General features: G+C 45.4%; 1 protein-coding gene across 2 annotated transcripts in view; it reads right to left on the reverse strand.

Annotated features, from left to right (window-relative positions):
- mapk1 (mitogen-activated protein kinase 1) overlaps positions 1–12,500 on the reverse strand; it is a 20,596-nt gene that overhangs the window by 1,266 nt on the left and 6,830 nt on the right. The window contains exons 2-6 of one of the 2 annotated variants that reach the window (XM_030791169.1): positions 9,387–9,569; positions 7,545–7,734; positions 6,412–6,528; positions 5,533–5,647; positions 388–519 (exon numbers count right to left, since the gene is read on the reverse strand). In XM_030791169.1, the coding sequence (XP_030647029.1) occupies positions 388–519; positions 5,533–5,647; positions 6,412–6,528; positions 7,545–7,734; positions 9,387–9,569 (737 nt within the window). The remainder of the gene's footprint in view (positions 1–387; positions 520–5,532; positions 5,648–6,411; positions 6,529–7,544; positions 7,735–9,386; positions 9,570–12,500) is intronic. The other variant, XM_030791170.1, reaches the window with a different exon arrangement.

Genomic DNA, 12,500 nt, shown 5'->3' on the forward strand with positions numbered 1-12,500 from the left:
TAGTGACATAACATGATTTATAATGAGAGAATTATAACACACACACACACACAGAGTAATCTGGTATAATGTTTGTTTCTACGGAGTAGCTCTAGATTATGTTGACTTTAATAGGAACAATATTTGTTGTTCTTGGTAACTGCATGGTGAAAAGATAGGTGCAGAAATATCTTTGTAGATAACCCCTCATACTAAAGAGGTGTGTCCAGCCGGGAACACACAGCCTGAAACAGAGGGCGTTATAATGTTCTCCAGCAGCCCTGGCCACTGGCCCTCTGACACAGATGAATCCAGACCCCCCCCCACTTTCCTCTATGACATCACTGCCTTCTGTTCCAGTCAGACTGGGCAGGATGTAGGTGTGTGTGTGTATGTGAGACCTCTGACCTTTAGGGTCAGCGTTGGGGAAAAGGCGGTTCCAGGGCACTTTGCAGCGCAGGGGGAGAGAGAGCAGGTAGTTCCTGGCTTTAATGTTGATGATACAGTTCAAATCCTCCTGTGAGGGAGAGCCCAGGATTCCTGAGAGAGGGAGAGAGAGAGGGAGAGAGACAGAGGGAGAGAGGGAGAGAGAGAGAGAGAGAGAGAGAGAGAGAGAAATAAAGGAAGGGAGGGAAGGAAGGAAGGAAGAAGGAGGAGGACAGACAGTGAGAGAAATCATGTATGGGGGGGAAACAGAGAAGTCAGAGAGAGGGAGAGAGAGAGAAAGAGAAAGAGAGAGAGAGAGAGAGGGGGGGGGGGAGAGAAAGAGAGAGAGAGCGAAAGAGAGAGAGAGATATTCTGTTAGAAGGTGGACAATGAACTGCTTTTCTCTTTTTTATTCTTACCTATTTGTCTGTCTCTTTAGTCGCTTCATCTGAACAGAAGGTTTAAACACACACACACACAGACACACACAATACACACACAGAGGGTGTGTATGCATGTGTACACAGAGGAGATGTGGAGGATGATCCAGTGAGCGAGTTATCTGCACTGTAAGGACACGGGGGGTGTACAGAGTGTAAAACAAACAAAACAATTTGGGTCCTGATAACACGGGAGTCTTCAGACCAAAGACAGAGAGGGAGAGAGAGAGAAATGGCCCCACAATGGCTCTGCGCTAAGTGCCGCTACGCTAACAACAGCAGTGCAGAGGTCATTCAACAACAGGAAATGGCAGGCCTTATCACAAAGGAAACATCTGGTCACAAAGACACACCAGCAACACGCACACAGGGAGAGAGATGGGGGGGGGGGGGGGGGGGGGGGGACAGTAGTTTAGGTAGCTCCACCAGAGATTCAAGCCCCGATCAGAGTGAGAGATAAATTCTGGACGATAACGATACACATCACTGTATGCTGTTATCTGTGGTTTTTTTTATTAAATAAATGCATCACTTTGCTGACTCTCATTTCCCTTCATGTCTCCACTCTCTGTAGTGCAGGATGTCAGCATTTGTTCACATAACGCTTTATATCATTTACATGTGTTTATTTTCTTTCATAAATCAACAGGCCAATCATTTTCCAAAACTCAACAAATTTTTTGTTGGAACATCAGGATGCGTTTAGCCTCCATTTGTGTGGATGACTCCTCCTGTAGTCTCTACCGTGGTTCGTTGCTGCCGCCGCCGCCTTAATGCTTCCACCACTGCCGCGCTCGCTAACCTGCTTTCCGCTGCCTTCACCTCCGTCAGTCATCAACAAGGGTCTTTTGAACGATCTGACAGACAGTATAAACTGTACCCTCCGTAATGCATTAGATATGGTAGCACCATTAACGCTAAAAAATAGGTGCAAACATATAACACCCTGGTTTAATAAGGATACACGTGTGCTGAAGCAAGTGTTCAGAAGTTTAGAACGAAACTGGCGCTCCGCTAAACTGGAGGTCTTCCGCCTCGCCTGGCATGATAGCCTGATAGCCTATAAACGCACCCTCTCCACGGCCAAATCTGCCTATTATTCAAAAATAATTAATCTCAACAAAAACAACCCGAGATTCCTATTTGATACAGTATCAAAATTGACCCAGAATCACTCCCCTCAATCCAGCTCTATTATCGCATGCGACTTTGTCAAATTTTTCTCGCAAAAAATAGACTTAATCCGTGGTGATATTCAAAACAGTCAACAAAATCAATGCGCCGGTATACTCCCCATCGCTGCCCCAGAGCCTAATCAGGATGTGCACTCTTTAACCCCGTTTGAGCCTCTCCCTCTAGACGCGCTCTCCAAACTGGTGCACTCCACTAAACCAGCCTCTTCCCTGCTCGATCCCCTACCTCCTAAACTTTACGTAGAACGTTTCTCGATCCTCGGCCCTACAATCCTCAACCTTTTAAATCTGTCAATTAAGTCGGGCGTTCTACCTTCTGCTTTTAAAACAGCCGTGATTAGCCCCCTACTTAAAAGACCTAACCTCGACCCAGAAAGCTTGAATAATTATAGGCCAATCTCTAATCTCCCGTTTCTTTCTAAAATACTCGAAAAAATTGTAGCTGCTCAACTCATCGCTCATATGTCCTCCAACAGCCTGTTTGAAGTGTTTCAGTCAGACTTCAGTTGTTTTCATTCCACTGAAACCACACTAACTAGAGTGACTAACGATCTCTTACTAGCCATGGATGCTGGTGATACCTCAATGCTTATCCTTCTTGATCTGAGTGCGGCAATCGACACAGTCGATCACACTATACTGTTAAAACGCCTGGAAAATCAAATTGGCATCCGTGGCCTGGCGCTCTCCTGGTTCAAGTCTTATCTCTCAGAGAGAAAGCAGTGTGTCCACTACAATAATGTGACATCTGAGTACCAAGAGCTTAACTATGGTGTCCCTCAGGGGTCGGTCCTTGGCCCTCTCCTATTCTCTATTTACATGCTCCCTCTTGGAGACATTATTCGCAGCTATAACATTAGCTTCCACTGTTATGCTGATGATACTCAGATCTACTCACCAATCAAGCACAATGACCGCTCTGAATTGGCTAACCTTGAGGCGTGTCTCTGTGCCATTAAAAGTTGGATGTCTTCAAACATCCAACTTCCTGATTCCTGATGCTTAACGCAGGCAAGACGGAAATGCTGGTCATTGGTCCCCCTGCGCATAAGCATCTTTTTAATCTTAATCTGCATTCTCTCACAAAATTCCACAGCTAAAACCCTTGGTGTGATTTTTGACTCTAGTCTCTCACTTGTCACTTGTATCAAGAACACTACCAAAATGGCCTTTTATCATCTCCGCAATATCGCCAAAATTAGGCCCCTACTATGTATCACTGATGCAGAAACCACTGTTCATGCATTTGTCATGTCTCGCCTTGACTACTGTAATGTTCTGTACTCTGGTCTGCCCGCCTCTAGCACCAGAAGTCTTCACCGCGTCCAGAATGCTGCTGCCAGAATCCTGACCCGAACTAGGAAGTTCGACCATATCACTCCCATCCTGGCCTCCCTTCACTGGCTCCCAATTCACATGAAAGCTGATTTTAAAGTCCTCCTATTAACATTTAAAATTCTACATGGGCTTGCACCGGCCTATCTATCCGAATTAATCACAACCTATGACCAACAACCCCACCCCCTTGCGCTCTCAGGATGCTAAATTATCAGTTGTTCCAACAGTTAAAAAGAAGTCCGCTGGCCATCACGCCTTTGCCTACCGTGCACCCTTTCTCTGGAGCAGCCTACCTAAAGAAATTAAAGAGGCAAACTCTCTTGTCACCTTTAAAACCAAACTTAAGACTCATTTATTCTCTGTATCATATAGCATAATCTCAAACTGACCACCCGGTGAGGCTCAGTCTCTGCTGTAGTCTTTCCTGGCATAGTTTAGCTTAGTTTCTGCCGGCTTAGATACCTCTCATCTTCTCTCTCTCTGCCCTCTCCTCTGCTTTTATCTTAACCTTGTCAGTTTCTGTTACGAACCTGCTCTCTCTTCTCTTTGTGTGAGTGGTAAATGTCTGTGCCTACTGCCTGGATGTGGCGCCTTCGCCTGGCCGGCTGACTGACTTTGTGCCCTGCTGTCCCTGGCCCTGCTCCCCCCGCGTGGCCCTGCTCCCCCCCCGTGTGGCCCTGCTCATCCTGCGCCCTCCACAGCCACTAGTCTTGCAACATTCATGCTTCTATAAAATTATTTTCCTTATTTCATTTGTTAAGTGCTGACACTCCACTAATACTCTCCTTTCCTCCCTCATCTTCTGCATGTCTGTGTCTCATCTGCTCGAGCATGAGTGTCTGGTTTGAATGTGGTTACTTTCTTCTTAGGTGTGCCCCCCCGCTCCTCTCTCCCTCCCTGTCATCTCTCTCTTCATCGTCGTCCTGATGGCTGCTGCGGCTTCGTGGCTTCCTGCGCTGCTGTGGCTGTGTCATCCGCCCCAACTGAGCCCCCTGCTGTTTTCTCATTCTTTATATTGTCTACTTGTTGTGTTTTCATTTTCATTATCGCTGTGTTGTTTGTAATTTGCCCACTGGGTTGGCACCTTTTGCACACCTGGCTGGCCTAGAAGGGGTCTCCTCTCTCTGTGGTCCTTCTCAAGATTTCTCCTAATTTTCCCTAGCATCTGGGTCTTTTGAGGGTTTTTTTGCCCGCTATGAGGATCAATTCAGGGGGTGCCGCCCTGCTTTGGTTGTTGTAATCCTGTGGGCATGTAAAGCCCTTTGAAACTGTAAACGGTGAAATTAGGCTTTAATAAACTTGAACTTGAACTTGAAATTTATTTTCCTTCCATGCAAACGCATGCACCCGCAGGTTGAAATCTCTAGTGCAGCGTATATCTCGACCCTGACTTACGGGAACATAGAGTTAGACAAACTAGAGGGAGTGTCTGCCACAGTAAGTCACTGTTTGTCATTATGAGGTAATGAAGTGAGAGGGAAAGAGGGATGAAAATGGAGCAAATACGTCTCTGTCACTCCACTCTGTAATCTAACGCTCTGACGTGGGTCTGAGGACGACCAGCGTCATCTGTTGTAATCAAGCCATAAACAGCTGAATATTAACCCTGCTGAATTCTGGGAGCTTAGTGCCCCCCAACCAAATGAAATGTCGACGTGTTTATCAACGCTGGCTGAAATCAGCTCAGAGCCTTAAAACAGGAAAGAGTGTAATGGTTCGGAGAAGTTTACGCCACCCAGTGACGCCCTGTAGTCAGAGAGGAACTCAAGAGCAAAAAAAACAAACAAAACAACAACAACAACAACAACAACACAGAAAGGGACGTTTCTTTTTTTTGGTCTCTATGGTAACAACTGGGAGGTGTTTAGAATACAGATGAACTGAAAGACATTTGGTGTTATTTTTTTTTCCCCCCATGTATATTATACATTTCTTTATCAGGCTGATGCTCTCATCCACACGCACACACACACACATAGACAGGAATACAGCCTATCATTTACACTGTGGATTAAAAGTGTGTGTGTGTGTGTGTGAAAGAGAAGAGAGAGAGTACGTGTGTGTGTGTGTGTGTGTGTGTGTGTGTGTGTGTGTGTGTGTGTGTGTGTGTGTACGTGAGACAGGGAGAAAGTTCCAGAGACGATGAGCTGGTTTACCTAAGATGTGGTTGAGTTGGTCCAGGTAATGTTTGCCTGGGAAGATGGGCCTGTTGGATAACATCTCCGCTAAGATGCAGCCCACAGACCAGATGTCAATGGACTTAGTGTAACCCTGAGACCCACAGAGACAGAGACATACAAACAGATGTTACTACGCAATACACCAACAGTACAACAACAGCTTCCAAGTCACTGGTGGTTGCTACCGGTCTACTTCTCTCTCTCTCTCTCTCTCTAACACACACATGCACACACACACACACAGTCCCTATCTGTTGCATCATGAGTAGAGCGGTCTCTCTCATTTTACTGGAACTGGAACTCATTCTGCGGTTAAATGGCCAACAGTCTAATTAAACTCCAGATCCCTAAGGCCCAATCAGCTTTCCACTGATCGGATCCTCCGAGGAGGCTGACCATTACTCATGACTCAATCATGTTTCCCTGACGGCACCTTATCCATCCACACAACAGCCAGGGCTCGGTTTTCCAATCCAAAATATACAAGATAAACGCATTGTGCATTATGACACAAGCTTAGTCTTATGAATTATGATGTAAAAAACAGTATTTACACAGAGGAAAAATGAAGTTACATTAAAAGACTGAATGACATGCAACCCCCTCTGAGGCTAGTGTGTGTTTGTGTGTCTTTTCTAACACTCCCAATCTCGACTTCTTTTGCTCAATGCTCAAGTATTTTGTACAAAACAATTTCCAACATCCACCCTCTGTCCCTGTAGGGTGAGCCAGTGGCAAGTGGTGGTCTCGCCTTAACATGCGCTTAACACTTTAAATCATTGGTTTAAACAGAGAGATGAACTGTGAGTGCAAGAAATGGAGGGAGGGGATGAGGTGTGACCTGTGACCCCTGACCTTTGAGTTGAGCATGATCTCGGGGGCACGGTACCAGCGGGTGGCGACGTACTCCGTCAGGAACCCGGTATGGTCGTGGTCTGGGTCAGCCACACGGGCCAGCCCAAAGTCACAGATCTGAAATGGGACCACGAAACACAGAGGATGAGACAGACAGATAGAGAGACAGATAGATACATAGATAGAAAAGAGACAGAGAGAGAGACAGAGACAGAGAGTGACAGAGAGAGAGAGAGAAAGAGGGACAGAGAGAGAGACAGAGAGAGAGAGAGTGAAAGAGAGAGAGAGAGAGAGATAGAGAACATTTAACTGATTCTTGACGTCAGTGTGATTAGAAATTAAACCAGTTCAAAATGAAAAAAGTCGTTAAGATAAAAAAAATTCAAACTCAAGACTAAACTGTTTAACAATATAGTCAAAAAACAAGAAAACTGCTCATAACACACAGAACGTAATGTCAAAATACAGAGACCAGGATTTTACATGAACAGTTTTAGTGCCACTGAGTCACCATGAAACATGTAACCCAGAACACAGGGCTGAAGACAACAGACACCAAACAACAGACATGAAACATGAAACATAGGACACAGGGCTGAAGACAACAGACAACAGACATGAAACATGTAACACAGGACAGAGGGCTGAAGACAACAGACACCAAACATGAAACATGAAACATATAACACAGGACACAGGGCTGAAGACAACAGACAACAGACATGAAACATAGGACACAGGGCTGAAGACAACAGACAAGAAACATGTAACACAGGACAGAGGGCTGAAGACACCAGACAAGGAACATGTAACACAGGACAGAGGGCTGAAGACACCAGACAACAGACACTAGTCTGGGGGAACGGGTATCAGTGTCAATGTCGGAGGACATGAAGGTAAAAAAATAATTAAATGCATAAATCCACCTCTTTTTTTTGAGCTTTCTAAAATGGTTTCATCTTTAAGCCTTTTTTTAATTCGTAAAAAATAAATAAATAAATAAATAATAAATAATAATAATAATAACCAAAGCCCATAAACAAATCTGTGACACATCCCAAACAGACGTTCTTCTGAAACGATAGAGGCGGGGGAGGGGATTTCTCCCTTTCAGTTTTCCCGGAATGTTCTACCTTGAGATCGCAGGTGGTGTTGAGCAGCAGGTTGGATGGCTTAAGGTCCCGATGGAGGACGTTGGCAGAGTGGATGTACTTCAGCCCTCGCAGAATCTGGTACAGGAAGTAACAGATGTGGTCGTTACTCAGATGTTGCGTCTTCAGAAGCTTGTACAGATCTGTCTCCATCAGGTCCTGGACGATGTAGCTACACCACCCCAGCGTTAAGGATCGGACCGGTACCAGTACAGAGTCGCAAACAAACAAACAAACAAACAATAGACTGGGAAGGCGTTTCTCTGCATCTGTCCAGTTTTCCATGAGTGGTTTCCTGAGCGACCCTGATTACTCAAGAGGTCCAGATAAACATTTATTACAAGCAAGCGATCCAAATTTTTTGTGGAAAAGAAACAGAGACAAAGACACATGTAAAATCAGAGCGGTTTTGGAAAAGACTTGTTTTATGTTTTATGTTCATTAAGATCTTTTCACTAAAATTAATTTGTGTGAAGAATCTCCACACAAACTGCTTTCTTAAAGCCCAACCCTTTGTCTAGGAAGTGTCTGATAGTGTTTGAGTCCATTTCACAGTTCACACTTCGCAACTGGATGTGGTCACCGCCTGTGACCTTGTGCAACTCTCTGTTGCATGCAAGCTACCAGACTGTTATCAAATGGGTTTCAGATTAAAGATAGCATGCGTGCAGGGAGAGAGAGAGACACACACACACACACTCACACACACACACAGAGCATTAACAGAATAAATAAGCATACCAAACAAATTACATATAAACATCTGTTCCATTCAATTCACAGAAATAATTTCTCCCTCCCTTCCCTTTTCAACATCTATTGTCTATTCAACATTCTGTCATGGAGACAGCCTTCTACATTCTGTTTAACTCTATGCTCTGCATTCTATCACCAGGATTATCCTCTATATTCTGTTTAACTCTGCGTTTTCCATTCTAACCCCGAGATGATCCTTTTACATTCTGTTTAAGATGCTAGTCCACACACACACATTCATGTCAGAACAGATTCGTGCTGTTGGAGGAGCTGGTTCCCCTCTGCTTTCCTCATGCTATCCTTCTAAAGACAGGACTCTCTGAAAAGAATACAAATATCGGTTCTTTATCTTCTTTCTCTCTTCAGCTCCCTTTTCTCTCTCTCTCTCTCTCTTTCTCTCTCTCTCTCTCTCTCTCCCTCTCTCTCTCTCTCTGTCAAACTGGAGGAGGGCGAACAGTCAGACGTATATTGAACTTGGCTTGTTCACCTTCGCTGAGGATAAAACAGTAACACCACGAATGCCCAAGTCTGCCTGACCCTAAAGCCTACAACCGTATCGATCCACCATCTAAAATGATCTCCTACTACAAGCACGCAGAGCAAAACGCATGAGAGCAAGATTATCTAGTGCAAGATTTTTTTTTCCCTCCCAGCGCTGAAAAAGGCTCTGTGCGTGAGACTGTGTGTGCATGTGTGTCTGTGCACGATTCAGGGAGAGGCTGTCTGTGTGAATAAGTAAGAGACTGTGTGTGTGTGTGTGTGTGTGTGTGCACGGGTATGTATGCATGACTTGCATGCATGTGAGTGTATGCATCTGTATTTGCATGTATGTTTGTGTGTGTGCTTGTGTGCAGGCGTGTGTGTGTGAGTGTGTGTGTGTGTGTATGTGTGTGAGTGAGAGTGAGAGAGAGAGAGAAAGCCAAAGGAAATGAGTGGGTGAGCTTATGGCACTGCGTAACCGTTTGTGTGTGAGAGCATGTGTACACAGTGTATGAAGGGCAGAGACGTGTGTGTGTGCATGTGTGTGTGTGCAAGAGAGTGTGTTACGACAGCTCAAGAAAAGGATACACGTCTTTCATCGTGTCGATGGAGGGTGCGCGGATGATGTCGTTGATGCCGATGATGTTCTCGTGTTTGAAGCGGAGCAGGATTTTAATTTCGCGCAGGGTACGCTGGCAGTACGTCTGGTGCTCGAAGGGGCTGATCTTCTTAATGGCCACACGCACTTTGTTCTCCCGGTCATAGGCTGAACTGTAAACACACGGACAAAAAAACACAACACGCCGCAGTCTTAGACGCGTGGCCTTGAGGGAGGCAAAGTATCGTCAAAGGCCACAGAACGCGGTAGAGCTGCTTAGTGCGGTCTCACATTGAGCTGTAGGGTAAAATTAAAGCAGAGATACGCGCGTCACGGCTGAGAAATAACTCAAAACATAACTCCATTTATTAACATATCACTGCATTTATTAAGGTAAATAAATGTTGTATATATGTAATACGTATTCTAAGAAGTCCCTCCCTCATAAAATTCATTATAAACAATGCCCTTCATATTCAGCGACAAAACACACACAACAAAATCCTTTTGAAAAGTTTCAAGGCTCTAAATAAACAGCCCAAAAAGAGCCATTTGAGTGATTTTTCTTTAACTGCTGAAAGCACGGTGGAGTTGCATGCCCGTTGCTATGGCAACACCGTTGACGGCCAAAAACGGCCGTTAACTGAAATGCTGCTCTGATCAGCTAGTCACGACTGACCTTAAAACTGTCAAATGATTGCCAACCATTTGCTCCGCCCCTTTTGGCATTGGATAAGGCGGAGCCTAGGACCTGATCAGCCCACGATAGGCCAACTTTGAGATGAGTTCTGATCTAGTCCAAAAGCAAAAGAGAAAACTCCAATGCTCAAGCTTAACCCAACCAGACCAAAAACTCAATCAGTCCAAACAGTGAACTCAAGAACTCCACAACGTCTGAACGGCAAAACACGAAACAACAGTTTTGATCTTTTTAAGCGTATTTCAAAATCGAGACACGATGACTCAAAGCCTAACTGGGCTGCTCTAAATAAACCGACGCGTTTTCCAAGACTGAGATGCTCTAGTTATGTGGACGTTGGCCTTTTTCCTCTGACGGAGAAGAAAGAGGCAAAGCCATAAAGCCGATTTGGGACGAGCTCTTAGAGTATTTATGGCATTCCTATAATTCTGCCCCCACAACTCATATTACGCTTTAAGTACAGCCCTGCACAGGATTCCAACGGGCACCAGACCAACTTCTCTTATTGAGAGAGAGAGAGAGAGAGAGAGAGAGAGAGAGAGCGCATGTGTTACCACGGTGATGGGCTGTAAGACTTTTTGCAGCAAGAGAGGTAGGTTATGCAACACGCTGTTTCCATGGAAACGCGAGAGAAGGGGGGAGGAGGAGATGGAGGAAGCGATGCGAGCGGAGAATTTACACAGTAAGCCGACAATACCCAGTACCCTTGAGCAATTAAGTCTTTCAAAAAAAAAAAACGAAAGAGAAAAGACAAGAGAGAAAAAGAGAGAGAGAGAGAAAAAGAGAGAGAGAGAAAGAGAGAGAGCGAGTTAGAGACGGATACATAGCATACACAGTATTGTACAGCGCGAAAACGGAGCCTTCTGTTCGTTAGCAAGGTCGGACTGTGGACTGCGAACATCATAACCGTTAGTGTGAATGTGCCAAGTCAGTCAGGACTCACTCGGCGGCGGGATCTGTGGGCTTTTGGGGGTGTGACGGTGCTATTCCCATGCTCAGGGCGATAATCTACGGCCCTGACGGCTGGCAGTCCGGCTCCTGAGGTTAATGGTTGTCCGGCTGCAGGACGCTTAACTCTGGGGTTGTTCCGAACATGAGTGGGTGGGTGTGTGTGTGTGTCTCCTCTGACACACTGACCACTTAGAACCCTCATACACAAGCAAAAGTGTCAGGTACTTTAGAAAAAGAAAAAGAAAAACAAGTCTGTACAGTCACCTGTTGCTCAGTTTCAGCATTAGAACTCCTTTGGTAGTAATGAGCGCCCAGTAACAGAACTGATCCCAATGACGACGAACCAAAGACAGACCAGTGCTGTCCAAAAACCTTGCGCTCGCTGCCTGTGAGTCACCATCTAAAACACACACTGCTCAAGACCATACAGCGTGGATTACACTCTCATCTCCATAGTCTACAATCTACATTTATAATTATATTAAAAAAAATAACAGCAAAGAAATTAGGAGCAGAAATCAATGACAGAAATGAGGCCAACGTGAGGCTGACAGAGACGTCGTTTAAACCAACGCTGTGTCTAATCTGAGGATTCCCAGACGTTCTGCACGTTTGTTTGTTTGTTTGTTTGTTTGTCTGTCTGATGAGTCTCCTCGTAATGAAACATTCACCTTACCGACTGTAATCTGACGTGTCAAAGAGGCAGAACAGGGCATATGAGACACATTGTCTGAGGTGGTTAACGGGGAAACGACAAACGGCGCGCGTGTAAGCGTACTGTGGGGGGGGGGGGGGGGGCTTAACGGCTGTGAGAACGTGCTAGAAGAGCAGCGCAATAAGATAACAGACACATCACGCGTCAGCAAATCACCATCTCAATCTCTCTCCAGACTGTAGCGCTGACATTGCTCAGAGCTGATAAAACTTTTGGAGTTGACCATGGTCCAAACCCACAAACACAACGATGTTTGTTTTTTTTTAATCGGATCAGGAAATCAGAGAGCGGGGGAGAAAAAGGAAAAGTTGAAGAGTGAGTGTTAGCGCATATAAATAATGTGACACAGAAGAATGCCAAGCGTGTGCCAACACGGGGGGGGGGGGGGGGGGGTAGACGCCCAGGCCAGAAATCGACTCAGGCCCTTTACCTTCCTGATCAGTGCTCGTGTGGAGCTGCAGACACAAGCCAACCGGACGCGTCACCAAACTAGCACAGTGAGAGGGAAAGAAAAAAGAGGCTTTTTAAGAGAGGCTGGGCTCACTTCACAGATAAGGCGAGAGGGAACATCACACACACGAACGGGTCTGAAACACAGGATACCTGTGGCTGTAAGGCTGGACCCGAACCCATCAGGATCTGGGTTCACCTGGTGGATGGCACTGTGGCACTATTTTTAGACAAAACCATTTATAACATGGAGAAGCATTTACATGGTTGTTTGAATGAATGGCCTTT

The sequence above is a fragment of the Chanos chanos genome, chromosome 14, assembly GCF_902362185.1.
Source record: "Chanos chanos chromosome 14, fChaCha1.1, whole genome shotgun sequence".
Lineage (NCBI taxonomy): Eukaryota > Metazoa > Chordata > Actinopteri > Gonorynchiformes > Chanidae > Chanos > Chanos chanos.